We start from the raw sequence: 13,291 nt of genomic DNA on the forward strand, positions 1-13,291 counted from the left end.
CAAATCTGAGATCAGATTTGGAATCAGCACTCTGAAAATAGTGAAATTAATAAATTAATTTTCAATTAATTGAAAAAAAACAGCTGCAAAAGTCCAGGCCAGAAAAAAAATGTTTTTTTTGTTGACCAGTGTAATCCTAGAGATGACTGGCGATCATGATAACGATGCAGCTGGAGATGATGATGACAATGACAACGCTGCAAATGATGACGATAACCATGCAAAATGACGGCGATCTGATCCGTGCTCTCACAACAGAAGTCCTGATACTCGGCTGGCAGCAGGAAGGTAGGCGGGGATATGTTGAAATGCTTATGTCCATGGCTCTGCTGCATGCGCTGCACGTTCTTGCACAAGCGGTCTTTACGAGTCAGCTCATACGACCTGCACACACACACACAACAGACCTTAACAGACTGTTGGGGAAAAGTGCTGTTAGTGAGTACCTATGAAAGCTGGCACGGAACACGAGCAGGTGGGTGGTCAGCACCACACCTGACCGCCGTTGTGTCCCCAGTGGCGATGTTTACACATCACATCAGGTACGCATTTGAGGCTGAGTCGACTTGGAGATCGTCACTTGTGTTGGCTGTGATCGGGAATCGAAATTGGGTCGCCAGGTTCGAAGCACAGCACGCTAATCGCTGACCGACCACTCCCTACCACACACACATACACACACAAACATTCCTAGTTTACTATTATAGCCTGGAGGGCGCTGGTGCCCCCCAGCAAGGCCATGGTAAGTGGTCCAGGGAACTGCTGTAGATACAATGATTTATCATAAAACACAATACTTTTTACTGCTTGGCGGTTGTAAAAAATATTTAAGGGTTGAAGGTGTTTCGCAGGTGCAGAAAGGTTGGGAAACTGCTGCTGTGGGTAAAGGTTATTTTAGCGAGCACCTATTAAGGCCAGCAAGGCATGCACGAGAGGATGGTGTGGCCAGCACCATAACTTTCGTCTCCCCAAAGTGCTGACGTTTACACAACAGGTACTACTTTCAAACTGAGTCGACCTAGGGAGGACCCAGGACTGGTTATGGTATCTTGACGTAAAGCTTTCGTGACTGCAGGAATTCGTAGTCTTTGAGTCTTTCGGTAAAGTCACGTAGATAGGTTCAAAGAAAATAACAAAAAATTACGACATTTCGATCGCAACACAAGCGTTCGTCATCAGGAACACTTGTGTTGCGATCGAAACGTCGTAGTTTTTTTTATATTTCTTTGGACCTATCTACAGTGACTTTACCGAAAGACCCAAAGAATATGGTTATGATATCATTCGCCACTGATATTGGACCTTATATTGTTTGCCTTGTCCATATGCAGTCACTTTATATACATACGAATGTTAGTCATAGTTATGAATAAAACTCGGATTTTTGAGTTTGGAGCAAAAGTGCATTTAACCACTTGTGCCACCAATCCCCATACATAGAACACGCACACACACGCGCGTTCATTTCAGCAAAACACACACACGTAGCTGTATTCATGCAAGTCCCGTCTTGGACGAGTTAAGCCGCACCTCCGAATAGCACGGATGCCCACGTACGGTGCAAAAGAAGATCCTACATATATACAAGTCAACGCCTCTCGCTGGCAAATCAATGATTGAGGCACTGCTCATCTCCGTTTGGCAGCTCTGAGCCGGTGGTGGGAATTCCACAAATGTATGACTGGGAGCCAGTCTCTCCACCGGACGCCCACTGTCCACTCGTGATGACGTATTATCCGTGTCAATGATTCCAGGGGGGAGATCACGATGGGCCGAACCGCAACCCTCAACTGGGACTTTCACTCCCAACCTCCCAACCGGCAGCCAAGTGCTTTCGAACCGTAGCGGACCACATGACAGTGCTGCCCACCTGGGGAAATGGTTGACCTTCTGGAAGTCGGTGAGCGAGCGTAACGAGAAGGGCTTGGGGTGAGTGCCCGTCCACATCAGGTTGAAGTCATTGCTGCTCGGATGAACCTGTGTATTCAGTAGGAATGAGGATGGTGGAATGGTTCAATGACAATTTACATGGTGATCATGATAGTTGTGAAAATGACGTAGATGATTATACAAATGGTAGTAATGCAGAGGATGATCAAGACAATTACAGTGAAGATAATAATTATGATGGTGATGATCGTGACCGTGATCTTTAAATTTGATCATGATGATGATGCCGGAGATAACGATAACCATATTTAATATAATGCAGCCTTCTGATCCATGCTCTCGCAAGAGAAGTCCTCCTACTCTGCAGACAGCAGAGATACGAACACTCACAAACTCGCTCACATGCACGCACTCTCACACAAGTACTACCGCACACACACACACTCACATTCTCGCATACCTGCTGTCATGCTTTGGCGCCCGCTCATAATCGCTCACCCTCGCTCACCTTCTCACTCGCACTCACGTGCACTTACAAGCACTCACACTTGTACGCATGCACTCGTACGCAAGGACTTTCGCTGACATGCTGTCCGCACACCTCATGGAAGCCATGGGAGCCCAGGATGTTCCTCACAAGCCGACTTTCAGTCCGTACAAACTTGTAGGCCAAGTGGTAGCGTTCTGCACACACAACACCGTCATCACCACCAACAGCATCACCATTATGTTGCTTTAAGATGTTCTCGGTTCATATTTTGTTTGTTGCGGTTGCACCCGACTCAAGAGCCGCATGGCTCACAGGGCTATACCTAATGAATGAAACTTGAAATAAAATTTAACTAAATTCATTACCCTTGATTCACACTTATCAATATTAAAAACAATGTTTTTATTTTACCAGGTAACGTCCACTAAGTTATACAGCTATTTTTCAGAATTGACTTCGCCATAAATGATAGCTCAACGAAGTGGCTTATCGCGTGGAAATATATAGCAGCCAAATACTGTAAATGTATGTTTCTAAAAGTGCAGGGAAAAACCAGAGCACCCGGAGAAAAATCCACGCAACCACGGAGAGAACATGCAAACTCCAAATATTCGTTCTGCAGGGTTGGGATCGAAACCACAACCTCCTCCATTACCGGGCAAAGACTGTTAGCATTTCATTACCGTGGCACCGCATCACCACACAATATCTCACAATGGCAAAGTGTCTTCCTTCTCAAAGCGGGCGTGATGGGTGGCCATCTCGATTGCTGACACTGAGCCAATGTTGAGGTGAGTGTGCAGGGTAGCGGCATGGATTATCTAGTGTGCAGGTGGTACAGCTTCGCCCGGGCCCACGGGACGGTGCGGGGGGGGGGCATGCGCGATGCTTGGAAGGCAGCGGGACAAGTGTTCGTTGGGGGCCCTGACACTGCTGGCTGAAGGCAACATTTGCATTTGCCCAGAGTGGCAGATTTTTGGAACTACTGGGAAGAAGCAGCAACGCCAAGCTGTGCAGTAAGGTGGCTGTTATTGGTGGGAGTGTGCACGTGCAGTAAGTGTCACTAAATGTTTTGAGTGTGCATTAGCTGCGCTGTAATAACTGCATTAGCTGTGCGGTAAGTGTGCTGTAAATGATTGGTAAGTGTGTATTAACTGTGCAGTAAGAACTGCATTAGTAAATGATCGGTAAGTGTGTATTAACTGTGCAGGAAGAACTGCATTAGTAAATGATCGGTAAGTGTGTATTAACTGTGCAGGAAGAACTGCATTAGCTGTGCAGTGTGCTTTAAATAATCAAAAACTGTGCATTAACTGTGGATTAAATCTTGACGAAGCTTTCGTGACTGCAGGAATTTATACTCATTGGGTCTTTCGGTAAAGTCACGTAGAGAGAAAAATAATAAAAAAATCACGACGTTTCGATCGCAACACAAGCAATCGTCCTTAGGTGAAAAATTTATATATTTTTTCACCTGAGAACGATTACATGACTTTACCGAAAGACCCAAAGAGTATGTGGAGTAAATGTGAATTTAATTGTGTAAATGTGCATTAGCTGTGCGGTAAGCATGCTATAAATGATCATCAGTAAGTGCACATTTTCTGTAGAGTAAGTAATGCATTAGCTGTGCAGCATGTGTGCTTTTAATTACCATAAAGTATGCATTAACTGTGCGATAAGCGTGCATTAAATAGAGTAAACGTGCATTTGCTGTGTGGTAAGCGTGCTATAAACGATCAGTAAGTGTGCATTAGCTGGAGAGCAAGTACTGCATTAGCCGTGCTGTACGTGCTCACCTCCAATCGTCTTGAAGGCCGGCTCCGAGCCCACGATGGCGTCGGGATGGAACAGCAGCACGGGGGTCTTGTGGGCGCTGCCCACCCATTGCACCACCTGGCTGTGCTCCCTCTCCAACCTGCGACACCACGCGCAGACACGGCCACCGCTAGCAACAGCACGAGCAGCAGCAGCAAAAACAACAGCAGCAGCAGGAGCAGCATCGGCAGCAGGAATTGCAAAATATGCACAATCACATAATAGATGACTGAGAAAAAGATGGACCGATGTAGTGGAGAATGCACTCGAATGGAAAGGAACGACATAGAAATATCAGCAGCAAATGGGATATGATGATGAGGATGATGATCGGCAACTGTGAATGACCACTGCTGCTGCCTCTGCTGTATGTTCATGGGCCCAGCGGTCTCTGCCAAGGAGCAGGACGTAAAGAAGACAAGGTAATACATGGGCCGAGTTTCATTGTGCGGAAATGAAGAAGATAAATCCTTAGCAGGGGTCACTAAAATTCTTGCGAGGGTAAAAGAGGTGGGATTCAGATGCCTTGGGCACGTGTTGAGAAAAGACAAGACATTGCAACTACAAGTGCGATGGAGATGCCAGCGACGCAGGGCGGAATGATTTGAGTGACAACCTTGGTCTACGTCACTTGAATAAATAAAAGTGATGGACTCAAGCCACACTTGCCAGAGAAACCGCATCTCCATCACTCATCAACTATTTAACGTGGGCTTGAGCCCATCGAGCCTGAAAGCATCCTTATATAGGGGAAGCCTCGGTCCCAAAGCAATGCAGCGTAAGACAAACAATGGAAACAGAGGTCCTCACGTACTCTGTATCCTCGTCAGATGAGGCGAGACTGCTCTCCGAGCCACTGCTGGATGCGGACGGCATTGTCGTCACTCAACGGCGTCCTCCTCCTCCTCCAAAGAAAAAATAACGTCGGTTCCTTGTAGGAATTAACGTTGGGAGGTCGCTGTGGGATGATGGTACGATACGGCCACAGCAATGCAGTCACGCCAAGTCTTGCAGGTCTCCAGCACACGGTCTCTTCTTCTCACGGTGGAATGATCGAGGAGTCGTTGTTTGATTCAAGTGGTATTTTTGATATCCGAGTTAATGTTTCGGCTCGTATAATGATTAAGGTTACTGCATCTATGAAGTCAAACCCCACGGACTCATGAGCTCCACTGGGCACACAAAGGCACAGCCTTCACCAAAGCGTTCATGTGAACTATAAGAGGTAGTGCTGAACTGGCAAATCATCACTGTGCTTCGAGGACCATTCAAGTACACTGCACATAGTGCTAAATATAAATGTAAAAATGTATTCACCGCTTCAAAATGATCCAACAGCCACTTAACACAAAGGCACTCCAATGACCTTAGCTAACTGCCCTGTGACTATATTAATTACAAAATTCCACGTAATCCGAACATTCACGGTGGTGCTCAGTGCAAAACGCAATTACTTTTTAAATGTTTGGAAATATTAGCCCGGAAAAGCCTCACACTAAGTCTCAAATACTCTCTCTTCAGGAGGGTCCTGCTCAGAGAGTTTAACTAATCGTTTTCATATTAAACATACTTACCTATGTGCAAATGTGCAGTTTATACTGCATTTGAGTACCCACGTGTGTTTCATGAAAAACGTGTCCTGCAAATTCGCTCACTGATGTACGCAAGGTGTTACTATCGCTATGCAGGTTGTTAAATTAAACTTCCCTTTTCTGGAGTTGCAGAGTTGCTGAGTCCCGCTCTAGGATTACAGCGTTGTAATCTTCGCGCCGTCTCCAGGCTGGGTGAGCTGGGGTGACACGGCAGGTGGGGATCGTGCGGGGAGGAGGTCAAGAGGGAAGACATAAAAACCATCAGTAAACATTTGTACTCTCAAAGCAATATCACAGCCAATATTGCTGATGCTGCCACACCTCTCCATCGCTTCCTGCCTTCTGCTAAAACCAGCAACGGTGACAAAGTTAAGACATGACCTCTAATTGTCACCTATAGTTATGTAATGACATATTGAGTCTTTGATAAAAAAAAATATTCTTAGGTTCACAATATGTGCATCGAATTGTGCATCTAATAGTTAATATATTCAACTCTTACAAATTGTATGTGGCTGGTTCACATGACTCCTGTAGCTATAAGGGATTGTACACGAGAGGCAATAAACTCAAGCATGGAATCGTAACAAGTCATCAAATGGTGGAAGGGGCGGTAAGATTATAAATTGTTAATAAAGGTCACTGCCTTCATTGCCGACCTCTGGGTGCCACTCCAATGCCTGTGTAGAGAAGTTACCGACGGACGTACTCGGAGACGGAGGTAAGTTAGGGGCTTCCGCCAGGGTTTATTACTCTTGGTCAAAACTACACAGGGTGCACAACTCCCAGGGGCTAGGGGTCCTACTCTGAGTCTGGGTCCCTGCCGGCTAGCTCCGGTCTCTCTCTCCCGTGTCGGATCGTGGAGTCTGCCGACTCCACCGACCGGAGAGAGAAGCACCTCTTCGGCTACCACCGGCTTCTCCCCAGACTCCCTATTTGATCCCTCTCACTATCCCTGGTTCCCTCTTCACCCTGTTTACTATCCCCGTTCCTATAGTGACCCCGCTTACGTTACGGGGTCTCCCTTATATACCCTCGGAGGGGTGATGTCACGTGCACTGCCCAGCGCGTGCGACCCCACGTCCCGTGAGGTCACCGCACCGGACAGCGCACACGACGCCACCACTCTCCACTACTCCTCTACATCACCCCCCCCTGTGAAAAAAATTCAGCCGACTCGGCTGTAAACAATATAAAAGTAGAGGAGTCCCAGAACCACAAACCAACATATTCACAACCAACCGACAACATCCAGGCAGCATGACAACAATCAATCAAATTTCAAAACTTTGAAACTCTCATCACGCGCTGCCATCAATACAAAGGCGGAATCCCGATGGCCCAGACAACACACACCAACAAACAACAATTGAACAATTGAGCAGCCCAGACAAAACACACCAAAACGGACAATTGGGCAGTCTTAGACAAAACACGCCAACATAACACAATTGAGCGATGAGGGCTGGAGGCCGACGGCAGCGTTTCCACAGGCCATCAACAGAGCGCACGCCTCCCCATGTGGCACGAATCGCCAGGGCAGGCACCGTGCCAGCTAGTGACAGGCCCCGGGAGAGCCGCAGCAGCCCAGCAGCCCAACGCAGCTCCTGCCAGGCGCGCGCCGGCCCGAGCGGCGGCTCCTGCTGCCCATGCCGCGGCAAGATGCAGAGCCGCGGCGTCGGCATGGCAACGCCCAGGCACCGCGAGGTGCGGGGCCGCGTCGTCGCCGGCGGCCCCCACCGCGATCGCTGCAGGCAAAATAGCAGCCTGGTGCGGCGTCGCCGGCGGCAAACCCCGCATGCACAGCGAGGTGCGGTGCTCCGGCGTGACCCTCGGCCCACCCCGCGGCCGCGGCAACTATAGCAGCCGCGGTGGCGGGCGCGCCAAACCCCGCAGGCACGGCGATGCTCGGAACCGCGGCAACTTCCGCGGCGCGGCATCGTGAGGAGCCGCGGCAGCGATGCACGGGGCCACGGCGACACCCGCAGCGTACCCCGCCAGCGCGGCGATGGCCGGAACCACGGCGGCACCCTCGGCAACTCCCGTGGTGCGGCGAGGTGTGGAGCCCCGGACGTACCTGGGGCTCCCCCGGCGGGCGCAGCATGGTGCGGAGCTGTGGCATCGCCGCTGGCAGACCCCGCGCGCGCGGTGTGGCGCGAAGTCGCGGCGGCACCCACGGTGGACAACGGCGTCGCAGTTGCCATGGCAGCCATGGCGCCGACGTGCGGCGTCGCATGAACAATGGCCGCCACCTGCAGCGTCGCAGTTAAAATGGCGGCCGCCTGAGGCGCCCCAACCAACATGGCCGCCGCTGGCGACGTCGCAGGCAAAATAGCCAGCTGGGGCGTCGCGGCGAAGATGGCGGCCGCCTCTCGCGGCGTCCCGGCAGTTGACAGTTGCTCCCATCCCGAGTGCGGACCGGGAGGACCCAACTTCGCCTCCGCGATGTCGAGACGGGCGCAAAGCTGCGCGATCGCCTGCAGGAGCTGCCTCAGCAGGTCTGCAGGGGTGCTCCCCGTCTCCAGCGGTGGTGGCGGCGAGCTGGCACCCCCGCCCGTCGTCTTCTCGGGGCCTGTCACCGGAGCCCCGGACTCCGGGGTCACTGCCGAAGCCTCCTCCCCGCCGTCTTCATCCTCCGATCGTCCCGTCGCTGGGTTCTTGCGCTCCGCTCCCGATGTAAACATTGTAGCAGCAGTGCAGACACTCTGACACCAGTTGTAGAGAAGTTACCGACGGACGTACTCGGAGACGGAGGTAAGTTAGGGGCTTCCGCCAGGGTTTATTACTCTTGGTCAAAACTACACAGGGTGCACAACTCCCAGGGGCTAGGGGTCCTACTCTGAGTCTGGGTCCCTGCCGGCTAGCTCCGGTCTCTCTCTCCCGTGTCGGATCGTGGAGTCTGCCGACTCCACCGACCGGAGAGAGAAGCACCTCTTCGGCTACCACCGGCTTCTCCCCAGACTCCCTATTTGATCCCTCTCACTATCCCTGGTTCCCTCTTCACCCTGTTTACTATCCCCGTTCCTATAGTGACCCCGCTTACGTTACGGGGTCTCCCTTATATACCCTCGGAGGGGTGATGTCACGTGCACTGCCCAGCGCGTGCGACCCCACGTCCCGTGAGGTCACCGCACCGGACAGCGCACACGACGCCACCACTCTCCACTACTCCTCTACACCTGTATTGGTAAGCTGGCCTCCTCGAGTCTGCACATGCGACTGGCTGGCTCATGGAGCTTATGTGTCACGTGGGAAACTCCACCAGCAATACTCAGATCCTGGGTTTCATTCTGGGCTCCATCCACCTTTGATTAAACCAGATTCTCAGGTAAAATGAGATGGTCTAAAACAATATGGGATTCGGCAGAATAATAATGGATTGTCAGCCAAAGTAAGGAAAACCCACTACATAGATATCCACTGTGGAGGAGTGATGAAATCAGCTTATGTGGCAGTGATATAGCAGTTATTTCTGACTCTCTGAGTTGCATTACCTTGTTGCAATCATTGAAAATGTGGTCCAACAAGGACTGATTGCTGATGTACCAACCCTGGTGAGACACTGCCTCACCAACACTTACTTCACCTGGAATGGTACATTCTACAAACAAGATGAAGGTTTCCCAATAGGTCCTCCCTTATCGCCAGTGGTAGCTAATGATTTCATAGAAAATTTTGAGCCAGATGCCATCCAGGCATCCACCCTACGACCTTCCTTGTGGAAGAGATACGTAGATGACACGTTCGTCATCTGGCCACATGGCCCGCTAGCACTGAACCAATTCTTAAACCACATAAATTCCATACACCGAGCCATCAAATTCACCATGGAAGTGGAAAAGGATGGAAAGTTACCATTCTTGGATGTTGTCATCGAAAATGTTTAATCGGCTCATTGGGACACTCTGTCTACAGGAAAGCCACCCACACGGATACCTATCTAAAACCTGACTCCCACCACCATCCAGCCCAGAAGAATTCCCTCATCAAAACCCTACACCATAGTGCCCCCGTTGCATCTCCGACCAACACCACCGAGCCAGTGAACTGGAGCACGTACACCAAGCCCTCAAGATGAATGGATATTCGGACCGTACAATCCACAAAGCTGTCACACCAACCGTGGGGAAAAAAACATCTGAGGACCCAATCAAAACCATCACCTTACCATACATAGCAGGGGTCACCAAAATATTTCCAAAATCATAAACAAACACAAGAACCAAGTTCGATTCAACACAGTACATACAATTCGTGATCTGATCCCATCTGTGAAGGATGTGATCCCTGACATCCAATACCCCGGTGTCTACAAACTAAGTTGTGTTTGTGGCAGTAGTTACATTGGGGAAACTAAGCGACATGTTTCGGACTGCATTTGTGAACACAAGGCGGATCTGAAACACAGCAAGACCAATACCTTGGCCGTGGCTGATCATTGTTTTAACGCTGTGAGCTCACACGATATTGATTTTTCCAAGACGAAGGTACTCTGCAAACCCACTGGCTATCATCAAAGATTTGTTCATGAAGCCATCCAGATATATAAACAGACACAACTTCAACCGAGAAGATGGGTACAAATTGAGCAATCATTGGAAGGACGTGATTAACCAGGTAAAGTCTTAACTTGTTATGTTGTTTCCATCGTTTCTACCGATGTTAACTGACTCTCTGAATTGTATTACTAGGTTGGATGTCTTTGTATTGACAGGCTGGGTGTCCACTGCCCCAGCCTCTGGTTGGACCATCACTAGCTCCACCCACCTACCCTGATGCACCCATCTCAGGCCTATATAAGACCTTATCTCAGCAACTATCTCTCTCACCTGAAAACAATTGCTTGTGTTGTGATCGAAACGCCGTGATCTATTATTTTTTATTTACGTGGCTTGACCGAAAGACCCAAGAGTATGAATTCCTGCAGTCACGAAAGCTTTAAAAATCAAAATCGTTAAATGTCTTTACATTAACAAGCTAAATGTCTCACTAACATAGCCGCTCGATGTGGCGGTGGCTCTCGTTGTTTAATCGGCTGAATGTTTCACTGACACGGCCACCGTTGTGGTGGTTCTCTCTTGCGTTGACATGCTGGTCTCTCTCGCAGTGCAGCGGTCAACGCCGCAGCTTTTTGTTGCCCACGAGGTGGCGTTGTGCCCGGTTCTCTGACACTGACATGCCAATCTGCTCATGAACACAGCCGCTGTTGCGGGAGCTGTCTCACATTGACATGCTAATCTCCAATCTCTAGGTTTTATCAGGCCCTCCCCGATGCTCTTTGGTTCTTTCGGTAAAGTCACGTAGGTAGAAAAAATAATAGATCACGACGTTTCGATCGCAACACAAGCAACCGTCATCAGGTGTGAAACAAACAGCAGGAGGACTGCTAATTACAACTAGCATCATCAGGCAACAGCCTAATCAGTTGTAATTACTTCCAAAACGTCGTACTCAGATTGTAAATGTTGTGGATTTACTCTCCAACACACCGGTGTGCTGTGCTAGTGACGAATTGGCACGTTCTGTTTAAGTGACAAACCTTACTAATTGGCTGTGTCGGGTTTAACGACACATCGATATTTACGTGATCTAACCCAACAAAAAGCTGTATTATGGATACTATGGGTGAGTGCTAAAACCGCTTGATATATTGCACAGTGTGGCTTTAAGCATGCACAGGCACGCATTTATTGAAGCCATGGTAAACACAGATACAGCCTCGTTGTTATACTACTACTGGGTCAGGGCATCCTCACACGAGTCAGCGGTTATTTGACCATACTTCACCACGCTGGTAACTGCGGGTTGAAGGTGGGGAAGCTGAGACATGGGAGCTTAGGGGTGCAGTACAACCTTTTGCTGCACTGCCCTCTGCTGCCCACAGCGTAGTTGTGGGCAGCAGAGGGCATGTGACAACGTGAGTGTATGGTGCGATTGTACACAAGACGATTATCTGAACCGGTCATGGGCCTCCCCTCGGTCGACACAGCCTCAATTGAGTACCTAGTGCAATGTAACTAGGGAGACAAAGGCGACTGGGCTTGGTGGTGGCCACCTCGTGCGCCGGGGTCTGTGTGTGCATCGTGGTCACCCATCCAACCACTATCCAGGCTCATGCCTGTTTAGCTTCTGGATAGACCCTGATACCACATTGAGGAAACCCTGAATAAGTAGGACACATCACCGATAAAAAAAACTTACTAAAGTAAAAAAACAACAAGTCACCACTACGTAAACGTGCCAATTGTCGTCATTTTAGCGATTCAACAACTCAATAATAAAGCATCGCATACGAATTATAACGAGCACACAATGCAGGATAATGTAGAAGAAGCCTTTACCAATACACTGCTCGATGAAAACCTCACCACGCTGTCCAGTGCGCCGATTGTTGAATCGGGGTGATATCCAGGACAAGTTCGGGTATCACTCGCTACCCATGTTAAGCCACATGGCCCGGAGTCAAACTCGCAAGTGCGCTAACCGCTGCGCCACCGCTCCATCCCAGCAAGCTGCGGGCGCGCGCACGTGCACGGGGAGCGGTGGCGCAGCGGTTAGCGCGCTGCGCTGCGAACCCGGGGACCACGGTTCGATTCCCGCTCGTGGCGAGCAACCAGTGACGATTATCTGAACCGGTCCTGCCCCGCAACCCTAGGTCGACTCAGCCTCAAATGAGTACCTGGTGCGATGTCAGCATCGCCACTCGGGAGACAAAGGCGGTCGGGAGTGGTGCTGACCACTCACCCACCCCCCCTTTGTGTGCCCTGCCGGCCTTCACAGGTGCTCGCTAACAGCACTTGCCCCTACAGTCTGTGAAGGCTACACGGGGGATCTTTGTCTTTGGGCTCCATGAGTTTTGCACTTAACGCACAACCCAAGGCGCTTCATTGTTTGATGTTTATCAAGTTGGCACGTACAGTCTCTCCCTGGTGTCAATCACACACCAGGGGTGCACACTCGCAACAACAGCGGCCACGAAACGAACTTAACAACAAACGGCGCGCCGAAGAGAGCGGTCCATCATGCACACGGCTCTACTACCTCACGCGCCTCGACATAACTTAACTTGTGAAAGCAGAGAAAACATTCATAGTAATCCACAGTAATAATTACCTTCGTGTTGTTGGTTTGTTTGTGGCGGAGTCCCCACGGGGGCCTGCGCGTTTAGTGATAGCGCCCCCCAAAAAACGCCGTAGCCTGGCGACCAGCGGCGTCTTGCACCGCGGAAATCGAAAAAAGCCACCGCGCGCTTATGCGCACTACCAAAATGTAACCTCCGATACCTATCCACGCTGGTAAATGCAAACTAGGCTTTTGCCTATGCGTACTGCGAAAACAAACGGCACGCGCTTGTCAGTATTAGCTAATGTAACCTCCGATACCTATCCACGCTGGTAAATGCAAACTAGGCTTTTGCCTATGCGTACTGCGAAAACGAACGGCACGCGCTTGTCAGTATTAGCTAATGTAACCTCCAATACCTATCCACGCTGGTAAATGC

The 13,291-nt window shown here is 50.0% G+C and overlaps 1 protein-coding gene across 2 annotated transcripts in view; it reads right to left on the reverse strand.

Annotated features, from left to right (window-relative positions):
- The window catches only part of TTLL5 (tubulin tyrosine ligase like 5), a 102,678-nt gene extending 89,649 nt beyond the window's left edge, over positions 1-13,029 (reverse strand). Inside the window, exons 1-6 of one of the 2 annotated variants that reach the window (XM_061568449.1) lie at positions 12,904-13,029; positions 5,013-5,987; positions 4,180-4,298; positions 2,492-2,574; positions 1,871-1,977; positions 254-384 (exon numbers count right to left, since the gene is read on the reverse strand). In XM_061568449.1, coding sequence (XP_061424433.1) covers positions 254-384; positions 1,871-1,977; positions 2,492-2,574; positions 4,180-4,298; positions 5,013-5,074 — 502 coding nt within the window. In that variant the 5' untranslated portion in view covers positions 5,075-5,987; positions 12,904-13,029. Of the gene's footprint in view, positions 1-253; positions 385-1,870; positions 1,978-2,491; positions 2,575-4,179; positions 4,299-5,012; positions 5,988-12,158; positions 12,202-12,903 lie in introns of those variants that run through there. The other variant, XM_061568448.1, reaches the window with a different exon arrangement.
- Positions 13,030-13,291: the final 262 nt, after the last annotated feature.

This window comes from Lethenteron reissneri, chromosome 41 (assembly GCF_015708825.2).
Source record: "Lethenteron reissneri isolate LAM-NWPU_2019-01 chromosome 41, ASM1570882v1, whole genome shotgun sequence".
NCBI classification, from domain to species: domain Eukaryota; kingdom Metazoa; phylum Chordata; class Hyperoartia; order Petromyzontiformes; family Petromyzontidae; genus Lethenteron; species Lethenteron reissneri.